Source organism: Streptopelia decaocto, assembly GCF_964273445.1.
Source record: "Streptopelia decaocto genome assembly, chromosome: 5".
NCBI classification, from domain to species: Eukaryota; Metazoa; Chordata; class Aves; order Columbiformes; family Columbidae; genus Streptopelia; species Streptopelia decaocto.
The window spans coordinates 59,641,295-59,668,996 of NC_138659.1; the positions used below are offsets into that span (position 1 = coordinate 59,641,295).

The 27,702-nt window shown below is 46.1% G+C and overlaps 1 protein-coding gene across 1 annotated transcript in view; it reads right to left on the minus strand.

Moving 5' to 3' along the window:
- SH3PXD2A (SH3 and PX domains 2A) overlaps positions 1-25,205 on the minus strand; it is a 266,448-nt gene extending 241,243 nt beyond the window's left edge. Inside the window, exon 1 of the mRNA XM_082052261.1 lies at positions 25,028-25,205. Within this exon, the coding sequence (XP_081908387.1) occupies positions 25,028-25,099 (72 nt within the window). The 5' untranslated portion in view covers positions 25,100-25,205. The remainder of the gene's footprint in view (positions 1-25,027) is intronic.
- Positions 25,206-27,702: the final 2,497 nt, after the last annotated feature.

Below are 27,702 nucleotides of genomic sequence, written 5' to 3' on the forward strand. Positions count from 1 at the left end.
TTGTTCTAACCATCTACCACCCATCACTTGGGTACCTGAGCTATGACCTTATTTCATGCATGATGCCAAAAACCCCTCATCCTGCAAAGTGCTGAGCACACTCTGCTCCCAAAGTATCTCTGTCCACCACCAAGGGTTGGTGGATTTGGGGCTGCAGCTCAGCCCCAAAAACACAGCGAGTTGTCACCGAACATTACTAATAGACTCTGCCCTGCACAAGGTGTAACTTCGAGCAAAGGAGTAAAATTTCTAGCTCGCCCAAGCAGCCTCAGCTCCCACTCACATTTTTCTTTTGATCCATCTGCCCCCTTAATTAGATTTTTAAACAGCTCACGTAGTCGTCTCCTCTCCTTCCTGACATCGTCTGACCCACGGGGCTTGGCTGCGGCCAGACTCAAAGCACATCATGCATTATTATGTCACCTCTGATGCAATGTGTCTCTGTGAGAGATGATGGGGTCATACCAAGTCTTTGCACAAAAGCGGAAAGTAATTTTGAGGAAGAAAACACAAAGAGGAACTTTTCCAGGAATGAATTAACAACCTGCCACTAACAACATAGGCAGTTGTTTCTCTGTTTCCAACTATGGCTTGTCTGATGAAGCAATTTAAAAAAGTAGTTTTTACAGGGTGGTTTTTACCTTGTCCTTTATCTGAAACTTCAAGCTGATATTGGCAGGCAGTGCAAAGGTCTGACCACGCCACAAAAAAGGAGATGTAGCCTTACTCCAGGATATACTTCGCATCTAGGAAATCCCAAGGCTGCTATAATACATGGCCCCAGAAACCCGGTGTCATTGCCGTTACATCCCCAGTCAAAGACAGCTGGGCAGCGATCAAATCTAAACCTGCAGGTACTGTCTCCTTGGGACCGCGCATATCACTTGTACAACCCCATGAAGGCACTTTCCGTTCACTAAGCTGAAAGCATCTGACAAAGACAGAAAAACACCATCATATCCCACAAAACTGAAGTACAAAAACTGACAAGGAAATGGCAGTAGCTTGCACCAAGCTAATAAACACCAGTGGCCCTCATGAAGGGAATTTTGCAACTTCAACTTAAGAAAGAAAGGAGGGAAGAGTGAGGACAGCAGCCATGCCTCCTGACACTCAAGCTGCTATGGGAGATGTTTCACCATAGCTGCTTCTCCTCAGAAACTGCTCTCACAGAAGTCCCAGTTCAAATATCCCTCACTTCAAGGGGCTGAAATTTCAAAGATGAGCCATTCCATACAAACTCATCCTCAGGTTGTTCTTGCTGCCTGGAGGAGATGATGCTGCTTCTGTTTTAAAGGCAGACAGTAAAAAAAACAGAGATTGGTTTTGAGCCGCTTTCACGTGCCCACAGCAGACCAAATGCCAGGGAAGGAAAAGCCAGTGTATTTTGGGTTGCCTGTCCACCTGCAGGCTTTCAGCACAGAATTTTGCTTCTGTGGACCAGCTTGTGAATCCTAGAGGCAGGAGGACCATAGCACCTTAATGACATGGCATGGGGACTGGTAGCCCTGACACAGCCCAGAGACAGGCCCAAGCTGACCTCAAAGGTGCAGGGTAGATACTGCGGTGCCAACCACAACATCCAGGTGAGAAATTAAATAAATACACCAAGCTCTGTGCTGTTCCAGCTACACAAACCCAGGGCTAAAGCCAGCTTAGTGACAGCTACACCAAGTGCTGCCATAGGCAAGACCCGCCTTGTTTGCTGAGAACAAAGATTAAAGCAGTCGGATTTTCTCAGAAGTTGCTGATGATTTTGAATGCTGAGAATTAATTCAGATATGTGAGATTCCAATGAGCTGCTTCAGGTGACCCTAGAAGTGTGCCAAGACTGAAACCCCCAAATTTGAGAGATTCACTGAATTATTGCCCATGCAGGACTTGCATTTACTTTCCTTATCTTTTGGACCACAGCTCTGGAGCATGTAGCAGGAATAGCTCAGAAGATGCCAATTTATATAGAAATAGCTCCCAAACAGACACCTTTGCACTTTCTCTATGCTGAGAACCACCACAGAGCAGGCCAGAGCCCCTGACTGCTTCCACCCCTCCAAACCAGATAGTTTGTAAGGATGCCCAAATAAGATGTGCAATCATATTTTTGGCACTAGAGAAACCTTCCCTTGGACCATTCCATGTGCACACCTCAGCCAGGTCAGATGGACTGAGAACACCCACCAACTTCACACCTCCTCCCATCCAAAACAGAGGAGAAAATAGTATTGACCCTTTAAATTGTTTGAGCACTAATAAGCCAGGTTATAGCACGGTGTTTAAGTTGATTGTTGCCTCTTGCTAAGTCTTATTATGACTGTAAAATTAAACAGTTCATTTTAAAAGCGGTAAAATGAGTCCCATTTCAGAACACAGCTCTCAAGGGAAAAAAGAAAGTTTGTGATTTCAGCAGGGCAATGCATTAGATTGTCTCTTAATGACCAGAGGAAAGGCAGCTGTTTCAGTTCCTGCTATCTTAATAATTTTTCTCTCTTTGATGTTTTGATCACATCTTTTGAACAACACGCTTGAAGGTTAACACTGCTGAGAACACTTATTTTCATAATGAAAGGGAAATATTTTTCTTCATGCATAATATTTAGTTATCCTGATAGGCTACGTTGATAGAGCTTCATATATTTTTTCAAGCTAAGGCTGAGTTTAAAAGAGGCCTGCAGGGTAGTGCAAGACTTCTATCTAAATGATAAATATGTAATCAGTGTATGTGTCTAGCATCCTTTAAAGTGATATCAAAAGACTCCTAAGAAGAAAGATACAAGCACCCAAAACTTTCTTGTCATAAAGGCATAAAAAGGAAGTCCACTTGTTCCCCATTTTAGTTTTAAAAGTTGAAATTTCTAGGCCATATGTAAACTACGTTAAACCTTTGCACAGCGTGACAACATATGCACTGTCATACAATATACAATATCAAAAACTCTCTCGACTTACCACAGACACCAGAGATGGCCAAAAATCTGGAGCAAGCTCACAGTTTTGGAAGCTGCCAATAGCAGGATGGAGTTTGATGAGAATGACAGCAATCTATAGAAAATATATTTGCACGATCCTTCACCCTGCGCTACAGTAACGGAAGAAGCTGGAGGACGACCCAGCTACACGTACACGGCACCAAATTCCTGGCGAGGCAGAGCTGGCCACGGGTGCTGGGACGGCAGCTCTCCAGGGCTGCCTGCAGCCAGGAGCTGCGTTCTTGGTAAACAGACCCCATTCAAGATGGGCTGTGATTCGATTTATCTTAACAGTGTAAATCAATGAGGATATGCCTATTATGCTGCACATCAGAGTAAGGGGTATTGAATAATGGAGGAGAACTTGCTAAAAGGTTCTTTAGAGATAGGAAAAAATGTCTCCAAAACATTTATGACCTGGGCAGAAAACTGAGGGCTATGGCAAAGACTCAGTCTTTGCTCCAATTCTCCAGGTACAGGCAGAGTTTTGATACTACAGGTTACATTCAATCTATCTAAACAAAACCTAGCTGCAGAGGAGTGACTTCAGGATGCTGACTTTATTTTAAGCATAACACCCATTTCCTCACTCTTTTCACTTTAAAACAGATGTTATTATATTTGTGTGTGTGACATTTACACTTAACAATGTGGACTCTGGTCAGATTTGCTGAAACAGGGAACAAACCCATGATTAAACTACTTCCTATATGCAAAGGCGCTTTGAACATCGTGTGTGTCACGGAGACGGCGAGTCGGAGGCACAACCGCTGCCCAGCTGAGGTCAGACGTGCTCCAAGCTGCCGCTGAGCAGATGTGGGAGGCAGCTGGCCAACGCTCACCATCGCCGCCGCTGCCCCTTCCCTCCAGCGGTGACCACCACCTCACATGTGCCAGAAGGACCAGGTGTGCTGTCCCTTGAAAATCCAGATGAGGAAAATCCTATTAGGAAATGGGCTCTAGTTAATCCCTGCTGTTTTGGGAGAAGGGAGGGGGCCAGGGATCAGATCAGCAGGAGGATGTGACCTCTGGCCAGGAGTAGCTGGAAGCGATGACACTTTACCCCAGCATGGGATAGCATCCCTGAGCGCAGCTCCAGGCTTCCACTGTCTGACAGAAAAGCTTATCTTCCAAAAAAGGAATTAATTTGAGCTTTTTTTTGCTCCCTGAATTGGCTAACCACAGCCTCAGAGAAGTGCCAAGACAAAGTGTGTGCAGGAAAGGGGACCAGGGCTGCTTTTGGTAGCAGCTGCCCCTGGCTCCGCAGCCCTATCACCCCACACAGCAGGACCCTGACTGGCTCTGGGACCCAGACCCGTCTGGTCCTCTGGCAGGCACTGCACAGGGTATTAGAAAAGGGGTATATACCCTGCTCCCGGATACACACCAACAACCTGAAGTCGCTCATACCAGCAACATGTGTGAAAGGACAGAAACATACACCTTCCCAAGCATCCCTGCTCTCAAGAGATGCAAGTTAATTGAGACTAAACTAGAACAACAAAATTAAGAGGTTAAAGTGCATCAGCAGCACTGCAGCTGGAGTCAGGACCCTTGGAGCAACTGTCCCCTGGTCAGAGACGTGTCCTGGAGGGTATTAGAAGGGGGTGGTTAGTAGGTCCAGAGAGGTTCTCCTACCGCTCTACTCTGCCCTGGTGAGACCACACCTGGAATATTGTGTCCAGTTCTGGGCCCCTCAGTTCCAGAAGGACAGGGAACTGCTGGAGAGAGTCCAGCGCAGGGCAACAAAGATGATCAAGGGAGTGGAGCATCTCCCTTATGAGGAAAGGCTGAGGGAGCTGGGTCTCTTTAGCTCCTCTTTAGAAGAGGAGACTGAGGGGTGACCTTATTAATGTTTATAAATATATAAAGGGTGAGTGTCACAAGGATGGAGCCAGGCTCTTCTCGGTGACAACCAATGACAGGACAAGGGGTAATGGGTTCAAACTGGAACACGAGAGGTTCCACTTAAATTTGAGAAGAAACTTCTTCTCAGTAAGGGTAACAGAGCACTGGAACAGGCTGCCCAGGGGGGTTGTGGAGTCTCCTACTCTGAAGACATTCAAAACCTGCCTGGACACATTCCTGTGTAGCCTCATCTAAGTGCTCCTGCTCTGGCAGGGGGATTGGACTAGATGATCTTTTGAGGTCCCTTCCAATCCCTAACATTCTGTGATTCTGTGAAAGAAGTTAGAGAAGAGTGGGACAAAGGAAACAACCCCCACAAAACTGCAAAAGAGGTCCTTCACAGCCACTGCTTTAGCGCTGCAATGCAAGGGGCCCTTGCTGGGTGTGTTACTGCCCTACAGAGGGGCAGGGCTGACATCGCTTTTTGGCTCAGACGAAGATCCTCTCTACTGCACTCTGTTCACCAGCCCACCTGAGCTCTGTTAGCCACCAGCGAGCTTTGAGCACGACTGGAGATGGCTAGGACTGTAGCTGCCTCTAGCGCCTCCAGCAGAATTTTGGACCCATTTCTACCCTTACCCATTTGACACCTTCTTCCTTGCCTTGCTATTTGCCTCACTGCAAAGCAGCTTTCAACACTTTCTTGTTTTCACGCTCAAAAAAGCCTTAAGAATGCTGCAGACGTAGACCAGGAGCAGCCCAAAAGCCAGCCCAGGCTCCTGCCCTGGTGACACCAGCCTCCCATGCCCTACTCCTCCCCTTCTCCAGGGAGCTTCACAGAGTGGGGAAAAGCTGGCAACAGCATTAACATATACCAGTTGAAACACTGGGAGGCAGGAGAAGGTACTGTCTGGATGAAGGAAAAACTCATCTTGTCCTTGGAGGAATGGTGGGAAGGAAAGGCCACTCACTACCTTCCGCAGTCTTCCTCGCAGGGAGCAGAAGAGACACACGCACCCCTCAGCCACAGTTCCATCGCCTAATTTAGCACTGCACAGAACAGAACTCTATCCAGCCAGCCTCCAAAAATAAAAATAGATTGAATTTTGTTGCTGGGACAGCCCCCTACTCTAACAGAGCCAGCAAGGGACTTTCTCTGCTCGGTGCTGTCCCCTGACAGCTGAGCTGCTGAGGAGTCGGGATGTGCCAAAGGAGCCATCGCAGCTGCAGCGCCAGCTGAGAGCCCGCGAGAAAACGAGCTGGTGCATTCTGCAAAATTTAGTGGAACATTTGCTCCAGAGACTTTAGTTTCCCACCCCCTACACACACAGCTCTCCCCCAGCATTCAACAGCCCATGCCATTTTTACCAGCATCAGTTTGCACTACCTGGGGAATGCTAAGCATGCAGCTGAATTCTGATTTTAAAATTCATGTTTATTAGAAAATAATATTTCCAGTGAGCTAACAATATATTACACTAATGAAGAGGAGGTTTAGGGCATCCTTAGGAATATTACTGTATCTCTAAATTAAACCAAGACACTTGGTGTGTTGGAAATTTGGCCAATTTTCAGCAACAGTAATTACAATAGTATTTATATCCTGTGCCTTCTTTTTTCCAGCATGAAGGAAAGCTCTTACAGTCTAAGAGGACAGCCATAAACACAGGATAATAAAACCACAAATTGTTGAAATATAAACACACTCAAAACACATTGAATTAGAAGCTGTAATTTGAGAGAGGGAGGCATCAAGCTGCGATAACACACTCTTCTGTTGGCAAATCTATAGCACTCCATGGCCAGAATCATTATTAGCATGTTTCTTTACAAAAATCAATTAAACAAGGGCAGAAGTTAAAATATCTTCCCAAGGAAAGCCAGTGAACCAGTGGCAATTGCAAAAAGAGACCTTTGATTCACCCTCAATTCACCAGATGAATCATTTGATGTTGAGCAAACACCAAACTGCACTGAAGAGATGCCACCAAAAGCTCCCAATCCCTGAAGCCATTTCAAACACCTCACTGAGTCATGTAGCACACTGGTCAGATACATTACCAAAGTGCTATGATTTACTATATTACATGCATTAGTTAATTTATGCCAATGTTGCATAAACCTTGACTTGCATTGCAAGACAATTTGACTCAGTTTAACTGCAAAAAAAAAAGCAAGTTCACTCTACCATGTATTCGAGCAGACTTGAGTTTGCAGGCAGTTATCACCCCACCACTCACACACTGTTACTTATTAAGTGGCAGTAAATTGCCCGTGCGATTTAAACTGAGATCAAAGGGACACCAAATCCTGCCTCTGTAATTTTGGCAATAGCATCTCTTTGCAAGATCAGTGCTGAGCATGCAGAGTCAAAATCGCTATTTACAGCTCACTGCTCAAGCATGAGATACCTCAAATCCTCTGCCCAGCAAACCCCCATGGACACAAGCAGGAATCCAGCTACAGCAGAGTTAATTGGCGATAGTCAATTGGGGTTTTTCCTCAGCTGCACACTCCAATCATTCAACTTCAACTCACCAATTACTGAAAAATCACCAGGGAGAAACGGCTGCAGAGGGAACAGTTTTGCAATAAATGTTCTGAAGTTGAACCCCCTTTGTATCATGTTTAAGCATTACAGTAACAACAAGCCTAGTATTTTATGGCCAGAGTTACACTGCTGAATGTTAGCCTCTCTTTCTCTAAAATAAGGGGCAGCTGTTGGCAATCCCCCTAATCAACTCTTCCTGCTCACCCATATCTGCAAACAAGGTGACATGGCCTCAGGAAACGGGCCCAAATATCTCAGGCACATTATCATTAATGCTGTCCTGCCTTACCTGTTTGTTTTCATCCCTTCATGGGCACAACATCTCTGGTGTGTCTGGAGAGAGAGCTGGGCATCAGGTGTTTGACCCATGTGCTAATAATTGCACCTGATACAACATGGCTCATTTTATACCAGAAGTTCCCCACTGTGCAATTGCCCAGGAGGTGTCTTGTCTCTTGACTGGTTAGTTAGGAGCACTGACCCCAGTCCCTCAGGTTAACAGCTAAAATGATGTGCTCCTTAACATGTTCAGCAAAAACCTATGGGACTACTAAGGATAATCCTTGTCCTTGCCCCAGAAGATATTTGGGTGATTAAAGGGGGTGGAAAACCAGAGTCACACCTGATTCAGGCCAAGACTAGCAGAAGGGATGTTGGGGTGGGCAGCTCAAAAACTCTCAGGAACAGTCCTGTTTCCAGCACACAGGTACTCACCACCTCCTGTGAGTTTCAGACAGGCCTCTCAAAACAAACCCCAAATCCACTCTCTCAGGGCCACTCTTTCCTAATTTAATCACTGATCTGCTCAGTGACAACAGGGAGATTGTGCCTGGTCACCCGTCTCACAGGTTAAAAAAATAAAAAAATAATAAAAATAAACTAAGACCAATCTGTACCATTTTCCTTGTAGGGCTGCATGGAGGTTTCACCAGCTGTGTGTGAGATTTCCACAGAGCAGCAGCTCGCTGGAAGCACAAAGCATCACTGCACTCTCACTAGTAGCCAGCCCTGGTTCCTCCCCACCATGCAGTTTTTTAGCCTCTCTACACCTGAACCCTTTACAAAGAAGCTTTACAAAGGAGCTGCCACCTAGCAGACAGTGCTATCCCAGCACAAACATCTCTCTACATTCAGAAGGATGCTCGCAACCTTCTGGTTTTACCTTTAGCAAATCACATTAAAGACTTCGAAGGGTTTCCCTCATGATCCCACACACTGCTGCCTATTCCCAACACTTTCATGGTGAGCACATGCTCCAAGGTGCTTCTGTAGTTTCACTGAAGCAGAGAAGTGCAAATGAAAGGCCCAGCAAAGACAACAAATATAATTTTAACAACTGGTCACTGCACATTTTTCATCCACTGAACAGTGAATTGAAGCCTAAGAAAGGCAAACCTTCTGCCAGTGCTTCTGAGAAAGGTCACAAGTCTCTGTGGAAACTTGTGCCTTAAGACATAGGTCACTGTGCTGCCTTCTTGGGTCTCCTAAAGAAATCAGCCTCCAAGACACAGTTAAACATCTGAAGGGCAAATGACTGCTTTGATGACGTAAGCTGCAGTCATCCCAAAGCCTTCTTCGGTCACTGATAACAAATTAGTCCTACAAGATTTGTAAAAACTGGCACTGAGCATGACAGAGAAGATACTGAACAATCTTCATGTCGAGTCCTGGGAATGTTCCCCAGCAAAGAAGGATGGAGGGACACCAGCCAGGAGGATAGCTAGCCAAACAGCCAGGGTCAAGGACAGCTTTGGACAGGGAACTCAGTACTTTGGAGCAGAGTCAGTATCCAGCTTTGTAAAGGGGACAACTTCAAGCAATGCTGATGTTAATGGCAGATCTATAACCGCACAACTTGGACTCATGGGGATTGAAATCCCAGGGGTTGCTATGGCCTCTTTCCTACCCCAAAGACAAATGCCAAAAACATTTAAAAAAGAGCAGATATGGAAGCTGAAAAGAAAGAGTGTTTGTCTGAAACATCTCAACATCAGTTTTGGATCATCAGCATCGCAAACAAACCCACAAAGAAGCTTGCTGATAATCGCCCCAGCTATCTCCACCGATACACATGTGACATGGCACGTCATTTCTGTGTCTGCCAACACTACAAGCTCCAAACGCGACCCTGGCTCTCTTCCCCAACCACTGAGAACTCTTGTTGTGCTTGGCTCCCCGCTTCACAAAAACAGCATGCTTCCACAACGTCAATCTGGAATTATTTACTGTTGTTGAAGCTCAGACAGAAACCACAGGCCACCTCTCCTCTCACCCAAGCGGGATGCACAGAGGTTGCCCAAACAAGAGGGCTTCACCCAAGCACTCCAACAACCCTGACAAGAATCTCATCAGGCAAGTCGCTGCCTGCTAAAATGATGCCTCTCATCTTTCCCGCTCTTTTCCCAAGACCTGCTGAAAACTAGTTTATCTTTGCTTTCAGAACATTAAATAAACACCATCTGCTTAAAATTACCCGCATTAAAGCTAACATGAGAAGATAATCAGCCACGTTTTCTCTTCTCTGCTTTTGCAAGTGGACTGTCACTTGCAAGGCTTTGGGACCAGCTCTAAAACTCCCTGAAGGGAAAAAAATGAACCCATGAAAGAACCACACGTTACTCTTCAACAATCATCCTCCTTCGTGCTGACACATTACTCAGCTCAGAGACAGGACAGACCCAGAAGCCCATCTCCCCCAAATCACACCTGACTAGATCCAGGAAATCATCCCACTGAGCTCAAACTTACTCCCAGGTGGCTGCATCTGGCCCCTGCCAACATGGGCAAGGCTGTACCCAGCGGTGCAAATTAACACCCTACATGCTTGAAGCTGCCCAGACTGAATTGTCATGAGTGCCTGGGCTAAACAGCTCACTTGTGTTCCATCTGCAATGGCTGAAGTGTGGCGCAGGGGAACCTGTTTGCTATGCACCTTTGCAGCTGGCCTTTTCTACAAGAGTAGGCTAGAGCAGCTCATCAAAATGAAGGCTAAGAAGGGACATGGTCACTCTCTACAAAACAATAGAGAGAAGGGGGCAGGAGGACAAACCAAACTGAAAGTGAAAGTGAAGAGACCTCTGTATGCAAAAGGCCAGTACTGGTGTGAGAGCAAACGGGATGCTTGTGAATAAAAAAATAAAAAATAAAAAAAAATTTAAAAGTGACACTGGAAGTCATTAACCATTAGAAGTCTGAAGCTCCAATCAAGCCAACCCAACCACCTTGAAGGCTCATATGTGGGAATGCAATATGCTTGCACACTATCAATGACCTAGGTCTGTCCCAGGTCCATGTTCTACAGGCCCATGACCCACTCACAATAACTTCAGCCATAGATGAAAAACTTTTTTCCACCATCCACTAGTCTTGTGACAGCTTCTGTGAGGAGATATCTTGCTGCACACACAGTGCTCTCCCTGTCTGATTTGCCTACCTTGCAAAGAGGTGTTGAACACACAGAGTGTTGGGGGATACTTGGACGAAAAGCATTAGATAAGTACAAAGCCTGAATACATATTAATAGTAATACCAGACATGACATCTCTACAAAAATAAATTGCCACTTGACCCAGTGCTGGGAAGCTGAAAGTGATCTGCTAAGGCTCAGATGTGTGACACCAGCCCATAAATGCGTGATGGGATGTACAGGGCTGAGCAAGAAGCTGGAAGCGATGCTGGGAGACTCACCTCCTCACGGCACGCGCTGTGCTTCCTAACTTCACCTGCTCAAGACTCAACAGCTCTCACCAATACTTGCAATATGCATCGAGCCTCAGAAGCCCGCACTAGTGCCATACAGTTACGGGGCATCCGGGAAAGCATCAGAAGACCCAGGCTGGGGCAAAATGAAGTTGTACTTAAGCTCAGCACCCTGTTTTTAATGAAGCTAGATGGTAACTGCTTAATAGCAACAGAGAGAACACAGTGTGCTTAGTCTTTAGCAGTTGGTAGATTGCAGATTGTCTGACCCAACCACATATCTTGATTGATGTGTTTAAGAGCAGTCAGCCTTGTCCCAAAATTTGTCAATTGTTTTCCTGAGCCATTTGTACTTTCAGCCTTCATATCACATTTCAGCAAGGTGTTGCACAGCTTAATTGTATAGTGGATGAAAAAAAAAATTAACTTTATTCTATGTCATACCCAAGAATGTTGCAATTCCTGCACCATTGCCAAGAGGCTGAACCTGTTCCTCTCCATTATCCATCCATGCCTGCATCACAAGAATTCAGTATCTGGATTCAAACAAGCATCTCTCTCTCTCCTCTTTTCTCTGCTTCTAGACCAGCTGATTTGGAATATAACTTTAGACAGGTCTTAGTATGAGAAGGATTGGACCATTGCCAGCCTCAGAAAGACAAACTAGAGCTAGGGATGGGAGGCTTGTTTGTTTTAAGCAGGTTACCTCCCAATGATTGAAGGCAACTTTATAAATCTTTACTTTTATATCCTTCACAGAGACAGCTGGAGATAAGTCTAGAAGCAAAACAAGAAACAATACTTACAAGAATGTTATAAATGGCTTTGCTTCATCTGTGGTGAGTGTTGATTCTGAAAGCTGAGGAAGATAATTTATAATGTTAGCAACTTGAAATGCATCTTTTTAATAGGAACTCGGCTATTGTGGTTTGAAACAAACAGGAGCTAGCACAGGCCGGGTATTGCCCCTGGCTATGACTTGCCTATTATTTTACCAATTAGGAGCACAGCTAGAGTGCAAATCCCTTCACCTTGTTTTGCATGTGGAAACTCATGAATCCAAAAGTTTCTCTTGGCTAAAGTCACCAGAAGATGAAGATCTACAAACCAAGGCATCTTCACTAAACCAGTACAGGAGCTCCATCTAAGACAATTAGGTTGGAAAGCATTAGCTGCAACTGCTAGACCTTACACATGTTTTGCACAAAGCATCCGTAGGCTTTTGATGGACACTGAGACCAGAACATGGGCAACGGTGGAAAGAAAGAGCCTGGGAACTCAGATAAAGCCCCAAAGTGAATGGACGTTTGCTCACGACAGCACTGTGAAGTTGGCTATGGTGCTTGGCTCCTGGTAAAACAATGACATAATGCTGTGTTTACTAGCAGGGAAATCTGAGGGTTGGAAATGGGTCTGTAAAAAAACCACTAACACAGTTTTTTGACAAGCCAACAGATTAACATCTATTGTCACTGGGGCAAGGCCAAACTTGGCTGGAAAAGGTCCAGGAGTTTGATGTCACCGAGAGGCCTGCAAGGACATCAGCTACTGAGTGTTCCCATGTCATTCCAGCATTTACTGCTGTGTTACTGCCTAAAGCAAGCTATTAGCCACCATCACCTTCTGTTTAACTCTTTCTGTCCCAATGTGCAGTAGAGCCAAAGTGTTGGCCTTTTGGCAGTAGGGGTTGGACTCCAATCTGTTACAGCTCACATTAACCAGAAGCAGTAGATCGATAAAGGACTGGGCAGGACAGGGTGCTGGCAGATAAAACACATATCAATCAGGTTTGGAGTGCCAGTCCTGTGTTAGTACTATCTACAGTCTCTACCTTTCTACAGATAGGAAGAGTGGGCATCATTTCCTTGTTTGACTCTGTAGGTTGTTTTCCAGTCCCCTGCAATCCAAATAATGTGGCTAGCTGCACTCTTGGTCTGTGTCAAGGTCTTTATCCTAACCCAGCAAACACCTCTCTCACACACCAAGAGAACAGCCAAGAAGTTTCAGCTTCTTACAGACAAGATCCCAATACAAGGACACCTGGACTCCCATAAATGCCAGTGTCTGGTAGAGAACTATCTAACTCTACTCACCAGATGAGTCCTGATGGCTTAGTGTCACCATATAACATGGTTGGCAGAACCCCATAAAGCCCTCAGCACACCAGGAAAGCTTTGTGTCACCACTCCTCAGGTATAAAGGCTGCAGTAAGCATCTCAGTGCTGTACTCTCAGTCCTTCAACAGACCCTCAAAACCCAGTGGAAGGCCCTGGTGCTTGCCCAGAAGACAGTCTCCAGCCCTGCTACATTTTGAAGATCACCTAGAACTCCAGAAATAAAACAGTGGGAAATAACTACATGCTGTGGGCAAGATTAGAGCTTTTCAGAAGAATGGGCAGGGGGAAGAATAAAGTGGCATCAGCTTCAATGGGACCTAAAGATCCTTTGCAAACCTCTGCTTTCCAGTCCACTTCTTTGACCAATCCACGTGCTTCTTCCACAAACACAGAGCAACATAGATGTTAAACAAGAAGTGAAACACATGCACACACAGACAAAGCCTCATATCAAAACCTCGACTCCTACCAAACACCTGCACACTCCCCCAACACAAGAAGAATTACATAAAACAGTAATCCCACCGTTCATCCTGGCCAATACCAGGGCACACAGATATGCAGCATTACTCACAGCTGAATGGACCAGTAGAAAACCCAGCACTGGCACTGCCACAACCAAACAATTTGGGCAACACCTTCAGCAGTGAGGCCAAGGGTCTGAGCAGCAGCAGCTTGTTCCCACCCACAGGCTGTATGTCCTCTGATCCCCCTCCCTTGGGCCAGAGCCTCAGTTCTTACTAAAAAGGAGACTCCTGCCAAGGTGGCAGTGCCTCTCACATACCAGTACACACTGTCAGTTCTCCAGTGTCACTAGCAAACTGCCACGGCTACACAAAAAGCCACTGGTCCCTATGCCAGGAGGACAGAGGGAGGTTTAAAGACAGAGTGATAGACCCTCTTGCCTGGATCATGAGTACTGCAATCTCCAAGGGCTGTCACCTATGACAAATTCACTTCAAATATTTTTAGTTTAAACTGAACTGTTCATACTTATCTTCACAAAAGGAGGATGTCTGTGTTAAAGGATGAACTGCAAGCTACAGCTGTCCAGCTCAGAAACAGGTGGAAAGCTGCTGCCTCAAAGCAGTCCAGAGTTTTGACATAGACTGTTACAATCACGAAGACAGCAGCAAAAGATTAAACAGAAAATCTTTTCCTGAGCAGTAACAGCAGGAAGACTCTTCTGTACGCCTAAAGTAAGAGTATTTCAGAGGCTGGCTACTGCGCTAGATTCCCTTCAATGTAAAACATCCTGTGTTGTCTTTATAAAACATAATTTGCTGAAGCACTAAAGGAAAACACATCTGTATTCAGGGAAAGAAACTAACTTGTTAAGGATGTCCAGGGCTTGTAAAATGCAGAAGATACAGAATTGCTATCCTTGGTATGTGGAAAACCAGCATGCATGTTCCTCTCCAATCAGTCATTTTTTATTCTTCTCTGCTTAAGCCAACAGCTCTAATAATTTGTTATTAGTACCAAATAAGCAGCCCTTTCATTAATAAAATGATATACTACCACCAATGCTGGTTCAGGGATACTGACAATTTCACTTGATACAGATATATTTGTTTAAAAAAATCCACAGCGTTTCTCTTCTACTCCTGGCTTTCCTCTGTTCCATCCCAGAAGCCAGCTCCAGAGCCTGTTTTAATCCCACTTAAGAAAATGCTGAACTCCAGCCTTTCTTCCTGTGACATGCTTGGGAGATGGGAGGAGGGAGATGCCCTTAGCCTGCTCTCCATGGCTTTCTTCCAAGAAAATACTTCACATGTCCTTGTTTGTTTGTTTTCAAATCCTAAGTGATTTTAATGCCGATGAAAGTTGCTGGAGTGACAGCCCTGGGAAACTGCGGGTCTCCCACTTACGCACCAGCAGGGGCTGTGCCAGCTGCCCTGTTCTGCGGAAGACCAGGAGCTCAGCTGCCTCTTGTAGCATCCATCCCATGAATAACCATCCCTCAGCTCCGGCTGCTTGAGATAAGGCAGGTGTTGGAGAGTGCCAAATTTTCAAGCAAAGAAAACACACTGAGCTCAGAGACAAGGCAGCAAAGCGCTCGCAAGGCTGGGGAACGGAAAGACATTTAAAACTGATTTTCAGAGTATTTTGCTTGGGGTCAAAAGGTTCTGCTATGTGCTCACACCTGCTGGAGAAGGAAAAACTAGGAATAACCTTCTACATACAAAAAACACATGCATGGGTTCATTTATAAATAATAACAGAGCAGCCTGAGCCAGAGTGGGTAAATCTCTAGGCATGCCAAGGGAGCAACTAGAAATCTCATATTCACAGAGTTAGGAAAATGCTAATTCAGATTCTCTCTGTTGCATCAAACCCCTGAGGGTACAAGAATGTCTAGCAAGATTTCACCTCTGCCGGTGAGTTTTCCTGACAGGTAACAGAGAGATGCCAGAGAGAGATCAGACACCAGCAGCTAATAGCCCACTGCCAAGGGCCTTGCTCCCAGAAAGACCGTGCTCCATCCTTCACCTCAAACACCTCCCCAGACCCTGGCACTCCAACCTGGGAAGAAATACCCTCGAGGAACAGGGTCACAGCTGGCAAGCGTGGCTAGTATCCCAAACGTACACTTCCTCAGAGGGGAGCGCAGCTTTTATATCATCTCATTCATTACCATGTCTGCAGAAGGCTATTAGGGAAGCAATGGTCTGACTCCCATTTCCGGATAACAACATGACCTCGCCATTCTGCAACCACTGCTCCCAGGGTGGACCTGCTGGTAGAGAAATATGACCCAAACTTGGGGGTTTCAAAGCCTACGATAGCAGTCGGCCCTTAGGTAACACACTCATCTTTACACTTTATAAAAGTTAAGTAAATACTGCTGGCTTTCCAGCAGAGCACACCGAGATCCACAGAGGTTAAACAAACAATCCAAGGCCACACCATCAGTAAAGAGGACACACAAGCTCTTCCATCAGACTACACAATGTTTTGTGTCTATCACACTGGACATTAGTTCAAGCATTTCTGCATGATTTATGAACTTTATACATGACAGTTTGCATTTATAAGCATGTCCTGGACAGTGGAGAACCACGCTTCCCAGTATTTGAGAGGCAGCTATGGAAGACTTCTGTAAAGGAGACAGAACGGCAGCATGGAGCTCCTGTTCAAACATAGCTACAGTTAGTAGAAGTTGGGCATGTTTCTCCCTATGAACATTGATAGGGATGTTTTGCTTGCAAACAAGTTTGCATCAAGCCTATAAAATCATGCTGCTGACACTATAGGAGCCTAGTGCAACACCGCATTTAGCTAGCGTGGTTTATAGGAAAAATAAAGCACACCCCATTGGTCAGAGAAACAGATCAACATATCCAAAGGTAATTACTGCTAGTTAGGTTTCAAGTACAGCATTTATGGGCACCTAAAGTCTATGTATATTTTATTCCATCCAACAAGTCAACCATTACAAACTGAAGAAGTTGCATTATAATAATGAATGTTACTATAGAGCATAACAGCCTTCTTGTGAAGCTATGGTACACCTAGATCCTGTGCTAGAGTAGTCAGTTATTTTTTAAGACCAATTAAGAATATGCTGCCACATACTAGTGCAATATATGAAATTCTGATGAAGACACAGATTTGGGGATGTGCATTTTGCCCACAAAAGTAGAATGCTCCCTATTTAAGGATCTGGTTAGTTACCTACCCATTGAGCTCCTCTTCCAAAAACTGGAATAAGGAGTAGCTTTGTTTAAATCAAGAGCTCAACAGAATCAAGAAGAGAATGTTTATGATTGCCACAAAGGTCACCCTTAGCATGAGAGCATCAGTTAACACCACCATCACATTCAAGTACTTAGAGATATTACAATGAATAGATTATGTCCCTGTTCTAGCTTCACCCCAGGGCAATTTAAAGTGTTACTACATTATCCTTCTTCATGCCTGCTCTGTGCAATGATGCCTAAATGGCCACCAGACAGTAGCCTGGGTTAGCATTATGTTGAGAGGATTACCTGCTCAGCTAGTTGGTATTGTCTCACTGCCCCCACCTGCCTGTATCTGTGTGTCATCACTTGTCTTAACAGCCCAGCACACAGACCACCTTTCAGGTCTGTCTGTACATGCAGAAGCATCCTAATTTGAAATAAAGGCTCTTATGCATTCAAAAAAAACCCCTATTTATAAATACATACAAGTGTACCATGTTACTGGCATTTAGTGAATCTGAGTTTGAAAGACTGACTAGATGATTATTACATATTCACCTAGAAGGTGGTGCAAAGAGCGAGCAAGCTAAAGTGGGAAGGTTCTAACTAGGTTGCAAGATGTTCCACTTTAAAATCCTTTCAGGTGAAGAAATGCACCTGGTTTCCTTTTGCCTTTCCCCTCGCTCCAAATGTGATGTCCCTGTCTAGAAGAGGATAACAAAGAGATTCTGGAGAATATATTTTTGCTTTTATAGTAAAGACAAAATGAGATGCACTATATTAGTAATTACAAGCTTCTCAGTAAAACTTTCAATAAAGCCCTTTAGAGGTGTGAGCCACGGCCCAGGGAAATTACTGGGAGGTTTTTTTCCCATTGACTTGACTGTATTTGGCTTTGACATTACCTGATCAAGCAGTAGACTCCACGAATTTCAAACAGTATGCTACTGTGCAGCTCTCTGCCTTCTTTATGCAATATTTACACAGCACACTCCAGGCAAGAAGGTGTCAGCTTTAGCTACAAGAAAACATTCCACTTCACAATGCCAAATGATGCACGGTGCTGTCAGCCCTCTCTAATGATCCTGCTCTTCTCCATGGTTACTGGGGACCAGTTCCCTTTGCGTGAGCAGGCACAGATTAAGAGGATATGGCATGAAAAAGGAAGATCAAAAAAAAAAACCAAAAAGAAAATCATCTCACATTAGAAGGTCCAGCTGTTTCCTCCCAAATGACTAAATTAGAGAGCCTGTACGTCACCTCCTGCCTCAGGTAGGGTCACATTGAATCCCTCTTCCTGTTTAATCCATATAAAATGGGAAATGGGTTTTGAGGAAGACAATGACAGAATACAAGGGTAGTATTTTTTCAGGCTGTGTACTTTCATCAGATAAATTGCAAGACTGCTTTGGAAGCCAAAGAATATAATAGAAAGTGCTGCCACATGCTTCACAGGTGGCCTGAGGCCAACCACTTAACCTCTCTTTGCCTCATCTTCCCAACAAGGGTACCAGCACATACTTTGCCTCCCAGGGATGGGAGGAGGGAAACACCTCTGAGCCACCCATCTCTCCAAGGGCTGGGTGAGCGTGTGGGATGAACACAGGGGCTGCTTTGCGGTGCAGGAAGTCTGGGCTCTATTTCCTATTCCACCACTTGCTTCCTTAGGATGTCCGTTCATCGCTCCCTCCAGCCACTTGTTCTGAGAAAAGGGCATGATTTGGTCCCTCCATTCCTCTCCCTTTTAGCTCATAGCAGTGAGATTTTGGCAACTTCCCTGCAGGCTGTTTTGCACAGGTGTGTCCCAGCATCCAGCCACCCACTCATGGCTCTTATGCAGCCAGAGGTCACCTGCAGCAGCTGAAATCATTTGTGCTCTTAGGACAACACCTCCCTGGTAACCAAGTCCCAGTTAAAGTCAATAGTGGCACCTTAGTCACTTTCAAAATGGAACTTGGAGGCTTTTGGAGCTGTTGCCGCCAGCTCATGGGCTTGCTAAAAGCTTTTCACCGAGTTCCCTTTTGGCTGCCCTCCCAGCACACTGCAGGCTCAGCCACAGGAGAGCCAGCACAGGCAGCCTGCCAGGATGTGAAGCCTCCTGCGTTATTTCATTCTGCCCTGACCACAACAAATCAAGACACTACCTTGTCTTTCTGTTGTTTTTTAATCTATTCCTAAGGCTGCAGACAGCTGTTTACTTTGCAAACTGTTGAATTTAGATACTAGCGTCTCTTGAGTGAATGTTACCAACCCACAGCTCTGCTGAAAGAAAGGACTGTGAGTGTTCCTTAATCCCTTGGGCTACTCTACTGCCCTACGAAGAAGCTTTGAGTTACAGGGGCAATAACTGCCAGACAGTACATGATGAAAAGCAGGGCAACCTCTGAAGTGTCTGAGCTACTTTGCAAACCTGCCTTGAACAAGTTCAAAGGACTGTGCCTCTCTTGGGCACTTCCTAAGAAAAGGTAACATAGAAAAGACCTCCAAGAGAGAGAATCACATGCATGTATGGCACTGAGAGGCTAAGAGGATGCTGAGAAAGGGAAGAAAATTAATCTTTTGAGGCAGTGAATAAGATAAACCTGTATGCTATGTTGGATTCATAAAACAATGGTGCCTGAAAAGTCAAAAACCCAACAGGACATGGCAACTAAAACCTCTGCTGTTCAAGAAGAATTTCACTTCAATAAGCAACCTTTCCATCAAAAACTGATAAGGAAGAGAGAAGTCCTCTGAGCACTAGTGGGTGAAGGCAGCTTTGGACTAGCAAGGTCTGATGTCTCCTTCCTGCCATCCCCGCTCCTCTGGCCACCTCAGAGCAGGGACAAAGGTCTGAACCAATTTGCAGAGAACTGTCTATCCACAGCTTCCAGATAGTTCAGAAAGACTGACTTCTTCCTGACATGTTTCATCAGACATTTAAAAACAATGACAATTTTGTAGTCTGCAAAATCATAAGATTTGCATTTAAAACAGGTAGAGTGGTGGAAGTTATCCTTAAAGATGTATCTTTACCCCAGCAGGGTGGTGGTCTTCATACAGAGAAAGTCACTGCAAGGGAGAGAGAATGTTTTACCTCAGTCTGCTTTCTCCTAAGCTTTCCTCCACTCTGCACACAGGGGATCACAGCCACCTTTGACATAACCCTTGCTAACACACAGAAGTTCAGTTCTGAGGAACGTTGAACTCATGGAGCAGCCAGCTATTTTCTGGCTCCTTCCCAGCACCCCAGGCAAAGATAATAGTAATAATAACTCTTCAGACCAGTGAGTCAAGCTGAATAATGGCCCCTGGAAGGAAAGCCACACAGGGGGTGTCTTGATGGGCGGAAGGAGAGAGCAGAAAATGGATCATAAGTCCTAAATAGGTATTCCATCTACTCATATAAAACTGCCTTCTGATTCACATCAGGTCTCTCACCACAGACCACCAGCCATGTGAGCTCCAGGTATGTCACACCCTGTTCACTCTGGAAGATATATGGCTCATAGTCTCCAGCTCTGCTAATTAAAAGAGTCCAAAAAATCCAGACTAAGCCTTTCTTACCTGTGAGCTGCTGGTACTCGTAGCACAAGTGGCACATGGACCTCCTCAACTCAGACCTGATGATTCAAGTTGGGGGAATCCAGCTCCTTCTCTCATGGTAGCAATGAGGGACCAATACAGTAACAAAGATTCCTGCTACTAAATTCACAACATGTCCAGACCCTCCTTGTCAGTGCTGGCCTTTGTATAACCAGCAGCTTGAAACAAAGAGAAATAAAGCCACAAACATGCCTGATCACATCCGAGTCATTCTTGAGCCTAAGACACACAGAACAGAGCTTGATGCTAGCGGTAAAACTGTTTTCTTCAAAGCATGCTGACATTCTACAACAGGTCACTTGTGACAAGCACGCTTACTTTCCCTCGGGAGCAGTGCCGAAACCCAACACAGTAGGACTCAGCCCCTCACAATTCAGCAATGCGAGTGCCCTGAGGGGATTAGCAACCATATCCATGCAGCAGAGAGGTTCTCACAAGAGCAATCTTGAGACATTTAGAGATAGCCTTAAGAAACAATTACCCAGGGGAGGCATTGGGACAGTTTGCAGGCATCTTAGATGACTAAAACCAGCAACACACCCCACTCTAACTGGAAAGAGACAGGGCAGCCACTCATAAAGCAAGAGCATTTGACCTTCCCTCCATGCTGCAGAACGCTGAAAAACACACAAAGCCCAAAGGCAGCAGGAGTAGAGTAGTGCTGGAAGAGGAAATCCGTACTGATGCATCCATCCCTGCCCTTGGGATAACACAGGCACACTTGCAGACCTCAGACATGACCTCAAGCATATAAATGTCTAGTGAGATAATGCACATCAGTAACTACTCGGTCCTCTGTGGAAGAGCAAGTGCTCAGGGAGGGGGCTGGGAGATTCCATCCATCTGGCTTCTAATGAATGCTTGCCATCACCCAGGTCCTGCAAAGCTGTGAACAGGTGAAGGTGCTAACCCTCCTCTCACCTCCCGGAGAGCAGGATCAAGCACACCTGGAAGGCTAAGGCTCCCTGCAGGGCTTCTAAAGAAGTCAGACATTTGGGTAAAGAACAAGCTATCTGCCTGAAGATAACCCAGAAGCAGAGAGACAGGACGGGAGCACATCTTGTTTAAGCTCCTCAATGCATGCTTAAAGGAAACAAGCATGAACAGTGGGTCTGCATTTCTGGTTCAGAATCATTTAATGTTTAATTCAGACTACAAGCTAGAGAAGCTACCCCTTAAATCAAAATTCAACAACTGAGAGAAGAGACTTTCAGGCTGTTTAAGACTTAGCAGGGGCCAGAAAAGGGATTTGGATCTTGTTACCAGCTTTTTCTCTTCAGAATGATTAAATGCCACCTTCGACCATTAACTGCAGCATCCTAATCCACCCAGCTTCACCACAGCATTGCTCAGCCAATGTATCACCCTGGTTGCACCAAGGGTCTTCCCAACAAACCCAGACTTGACCTTCCTGACATTGTTCTTGTTAAAAGAAAAAGGAAGGGGGAAAGCAAGGAGATTTACCATTTCTGAAGTATTATCAAGCACAAATCAATTTTTAAAAGGCCATCAGTATGGAGAGAGACTAGGAATTTCAAATTTTGAAAGTTAAAAGCTAGAAGAGCAGCAGTAGCTTATATTAGAGATATACCATATAAAAAGCATGTGATTATTGATCCAGCCTTCTGTTTATCTTTTCACATGCTGCCATCCAGTGCTTCCAGCCAACCGGGTGATGTTTGCGCTACCCACTCGCTGACAGGGATGCAGAAGGAAGCATTGCAGGTTCCTTCCCTAGTAGTGTTTTCCAAGTGGAGAGAGAGCTGGCTAGGTTCCTACCAAATAGCACTGGATCCAAGATTTTAATCTCTTCTCACGTGAAGTGCCGTACGAATCTTCCAATGAGGTATTAATCTCTTCAGAAGTTTCACACACAGGGATGACAGCAGAAGATATACAAAGTTGCCTTCCTTCTTTTACTTTCTTGACTCAAGGCCACAAAAGCTATGCTTGTATCTTGAAAGATATCTGCTCCAGGGAATGAGTCCTGGCATCTAAGCCAAGCAGTGTAGGGGCTTACACGTTACTCACATTTAGCCCCCTCCACATGCCCACAATGTCTCAGACTGGCCTTCATCTCATCAGGCTCTACTGTGGCCCTGAAAGATCACAATTAAAAGGAAAGGGAGTCATGTTAAAATGCCTGCAATACCTCTGTCATCATCCACCAGAGAAACACCACATTAATCCGATGCCAAAGTATGTGTCGCGTGGCCTTAAGGCATGGCATAAAGGTGTTTACAGATGTTGGAGACAGAAAGGCCTTTTGATATTAGAGTTGCATAAGGCAGAGGGCACCAAGCTTTACACCTTCCAAACTATCCACAGGCAATGGGGAGAACTAAGCCCCGAGTCACATTTATATTCATTTCAGAAAAAAAACAGTTGTTTCATGTTAAAAAAGAGCACAGAATCAAACTAACAATGATCACTGGATCAGGCCTAGGGAGTTAAATTCTTTGACAGTGTGGGTTCACCCTCAGTGAGTTACTCCAGCCAAAGCCAGATGAAAGGCTGCAGCACATGCATCTGCAGCAAACTGCAATCTAGGAAACAAAGAAGAGTCCAAGACTTTTAGACCTGTGGGCTAATTCCCTCATCTAAAAGAAAAAGATTCACAAGGACATACATGACTATTCTTTTTAACTGAATTACTCCAATGCTTGTTTGTCAACCAAGACCCTATTACGCTGAATACTGTACAGCCAGAGATTAAGCAGCACATGAGGCAGACACAACACTAGTCACCCAACAAATCATTTAGTTTGTGATTTTTTAGCCAAGAACTGGACATGCAGGGATGTGGAACTGTTATACAGAAGACAATATTAGAAAGGTGTATGAGAGAATGGTGAAGGGGAAGAAACAGATTTGCCACTAGAAGCATTAAAGAGAGCTTCTTGGAGCAGTTTAGGTTTCTCTTATTGAAATACAATGACCACCAAGGAAATAAAGATGTGTTTCTGCAAGAAAACAAGGGAAATGTTTTATTTCAAAACTGTAAATATAAGATTTAAATCCTTGCTTTCTGGTTATTTTCCAACAAATAAGAAATTAACAATGTCAGTTTCTCTTGGCCATCGGAAGATATTGCTACCAGTTCTGTATCTCTTTGCGCTTGGCAGACCTACTTCTCTGATGCTGAATTGCTGCCACCTTTCAGGTCAGGTAAGAGCCTGCAGTGGTGTCAGCCACAATTCACAGCAGCAGCTCACAAAAGCTAAAGAAGCCTTTCCCACCTGGAAGCGGTGAATGAGTAAGAGACTGAACGCACAGGTCCAACTGGCAACCTGAGAGGACACCAGACCTAAAACTTCCACTCCTATGAACTGGGCACAAGATGCTTAATTCCACAACAGATGAGAGCTTCAGCTTCACATCTACAGATCAGCATCTTTCAGCAACATAGTGCCCTCTAGCCTTAAACCGGGTTATGGTTTAAGCCTTAGAGGGAAAAGCTCAGTGATGTGAAATACTAACACAAAGCTTTATGTCCAGTCTTTGGCCTTATCTTTCAGGCAACCCATTCAAAATCTGTCCAGTCCTGAAGAAATCTGGCAGCCATGCAATACCAGGAAACACAGCATACTCAGAGCGATTTCACACCAGATGCAACACCCCTTCAGGCTTTTCCTTACCAAAGCTAAATGATTTATCTTCTGTATACACAAAATCCAACCTCCTCTGTGTTAAAATACAGGTTGTATTTTGATGAAAGAGTTAAAGGATTTGGTGCAACTAAAATCCAGAAACAGTCAGGGAGGGAAGAAAAGATACTTTCTCTACTTTTGTGGATAGACAAAAGCTGTTCCTTTGTATGCTGCAAACTCCTGCAGGCAAAGACACTTCCACATGACACCCTGCAATACCAGAGTCTGGGAAGGTTGTTAAAAATCCTCCTCTGATGCTGCGCTATTGGCAGGAAGGTGTGAAAGGAGGAAGGTGAAAGAGAAGTGAAAGAGATCCCAAATGCTGAGTCTGCCTTGATAACTATGCAAACAAGCTCTCCCCTCAAACAAGAATCTTAATATAACTTATGGGATACAACGAGCAAAGGTGCCGTCAGCACCTCCAGATCACTGACCCTACGGCAGGAGAGGTTTGCTCTGCTCCCCACCGGGCACTCTGTGGTGTCCTGGCCAGGATGTAGACAAACCGGGAAACTGAGAGAGACCTGGGCTAGATCTTGCTGAGCAAGAAGGGAAAGATCCACCTTCGGGAGGAAAGGAAACTTCAAAATGATAACACTTAAAAAAAAAAAAAAAAAAAGGCGGAAAGGCAACAGTCAAGCAGAAGATAAAAACGGGTGAGGGAAAAGAGCTGCATTTCCACAGCAAGCCACCTTTCCGCACGCCGCCCGGAGCCCCGCGGGCGCCTCACCTGCGTCCCCGCAGGAGCAAGCGGGGCGGGCGCGCCGGCAGCCCGGGGGCGGGCGCCTCGCCCGGGTCAGGCGGGGGACACCCGGCTCCCCCGGGCAGCGCCCCCCGGGCGGCGGGATACGCTCAGCGCTCCGGGCACCGCAGGCAGAACGCCCGGCGGCGGACGGGGGCTCGACCGGGCCCCGCCGCTACTCACGTAGTGCTTCGAGGGGTTCCTCCGCTTCTCCACGTCCACCACGTTGGCGTCCAGCACGCTGTAGGAGAGCATCTTCGCGCAGCCCGCGGCGGAGCTCCGCCGCTCCCTCCCGGCGCTGGCAGCACCCTCTGCCGCGCTGCCCGCCGCGGCGATGCCGGCCGGCGCGGCGGGAGGGAGGGAGGATGCCCCGGTGCCGGCTCCGCCCCGTGCCGCGGCGGCTCCGCGCCCGACCCGCTGCCTCCGGCTGCGCGGCCAGTGCGGCGGCGGGAGGGGCAGGGCCCGGCTGGCGGCCCCGCCCCCGAGCGGCCCCGGGGGGCGCCGGCCGGACGGGAACGGAGGGGACCGGGAGCCACCGCCCCCGTGTGGCGGGGGGCGCGGCCTGCCCCGAGATGGCCGCCGCCCGCGGCTGCTCTCCGCGTGCCCCCTCACACAGGCCGGGGCGGCAGGGGGAACCCCCCCCTCCCGGGCAGTCCCCCACCCTCTGCCTCGTCCCGGGGCTGCTGAGACACTCCGGCCCGTTCTCCGGGAGACCCCGGGGGAAGGCACGGCCGGGACAGCGGAAGGGCACGATGCCTCCGGGCCCCTCCATCCCTGTAGAGTGTCTGAAATATCCGCCCGGCCAAGGTCACAGCGGAAACCCGGCAGTCCCCCAGGCTCCGGCTGGGAGATCAAGGCCGGCCGGCCCTGGGGGATCTGTACTGCCCCGGCCCAGGACCCCTCACGGACCACAGAAGGATCAAAGTCGGAGGAAGGTCACACAGCCTCTCCATCGTGTGGGCTTTTAGAGCGATATACCCATTTCAGCTGTTTGTATACACACAAATAGATAAATGAGCGTCATCTTCCCCAGTCACACTTCAAGAAGAGCTCGCCCTAAAAATTTCACATTGTTTTCAATAATGCGTCACTACTTTGCATATGATTATGTGGCAGTTACCTTAGAAATGGGAATTTACGTGTGATCTTCCAGCCCACAGCTGATTTCATGACATTCATTAGCTATTCACCAAATAAACTGAGGTTGCTAAGTTCTCTCATTCCTCTGAAGCCTCTTCAAGAGCAGTCCATGCAGATTTTCCAATAATCTTCCAGAGTGCTGCCGATCTGCAAGCCCAAGAGCGTAGACAGGTCGCAGCTCCTGGAGGGGGAAAAACAAAAAAAAAGCAGGCCCATATTTACAATGAGAATGGTCATTATCAATGTTATTTCCTTATCCATGCTATAGGCACAGTTTCTGAACCACAACTTTGGTACTGAGTTATTAGCCCTGCAACAATGATCATGAGATAGACACCAGGATCACAAAGCCACAGATAGTTGAGCCTGAAGGCTGACATCTGAAAGTGAAGAAGTCCAGAGCTGGTTTCCATGAGCAGCTTAATAAAGAAGAAAAACCAGGAGCAGCACCAGCAGTACACGGCTAATGGCTGCTGCCAGGTGGGAACCAGGTCCCTGCTGCACAGTGCCAGGGAAAGCTGCGCTGAACCAACCTTCTCCCTCCTCCTCAGCTACTACACACAGTTTACTGAAACTAGTGAACTGACATGAAATGCTAAAATCTTGACATTTCACCTAGGATGTGCATAGGCATACATGAGACCAGCTTTTGGTAATGGGGACAGAGGGGAGCAGCCTCTGTTGTCGCTTTTCAGGGTTGTCTTTCTCCTTCAGTGCACTCTCTTCCCTCGCCTTTGAGAGACTTCCCACCTCTAATCCTCACACATGACACAAGGCACCAGAACAATTATTTACATTAGAAACCTTTTCTGTTTAGACTGGCCAAGAAGTCCCTGGTGTGCAGAGCAAACAAAGAAAATTCTTCCTTGAAAATGTAAATATTCAAATAACCCATTGATAAAAATATGCCTGGTGTGTCCACTCTTTTGGTTATTGGATGCCTCTTTCTTGTGAGCCATTATCAATACATATCACACATTCCATCCCCTTCTCCTATCACTCTGTCCAAAAAGAAAATAAAAGTTCCTCTCCATCATTAAAAACACTCAGGGTTTGTTTTAAATCAGCTTTCAAAACATTTCATTGTGAGGGAAAGAGACAAAATACATCATTCTCCACACACTCTGCCCCATCCTTCTTGACATTCTTACTAACTGGCATCTTTTTATGGTATTCTTATCTGCTCTTCTAAGGAAGTAGCTGCTATTTTCAGTCAAACCTGAGACTGGTGCCTTAGGGTTTGTGCTCCCTTGGTGTCTACCCTGTACTTTGATGGCATCTGGTCCACCGTTCGACCTTTCCTCTGTTCAAGACAACTTGATTCTCCACCTCTCTGGCCAACCCTTTCCATCTGTGAAACCTGCCCAGCCCTTGTTCAGCTCTGGCTCCCTTCCTCCTCCGTCATCTGCTGGTTTTGTGCTCACCATCACCTTCTGCTCTCCCTGTTTGTTTGCTGCATCCCTCCAGCTACATAGGAAAAATGTATGTTGCTAGGGGCATGGATTGTTCTTTTAAAATATGTACAACACCCAGTCTAGTGGGAGTCCGATCCCAGACTATTGCAAGACTGGCAGAAAAATAACTGAAACCCGTTATTATGCTGCAGGCTTGTGAAAATCTGCTCCTCTCTTAGGCAGCAGCTGGGAAAATTAAACTGACGGCACTTCCCAGCCTTGTACTGAAGAGCCGGGCTCTGGCTGCTGGGATGGAACAAGAAA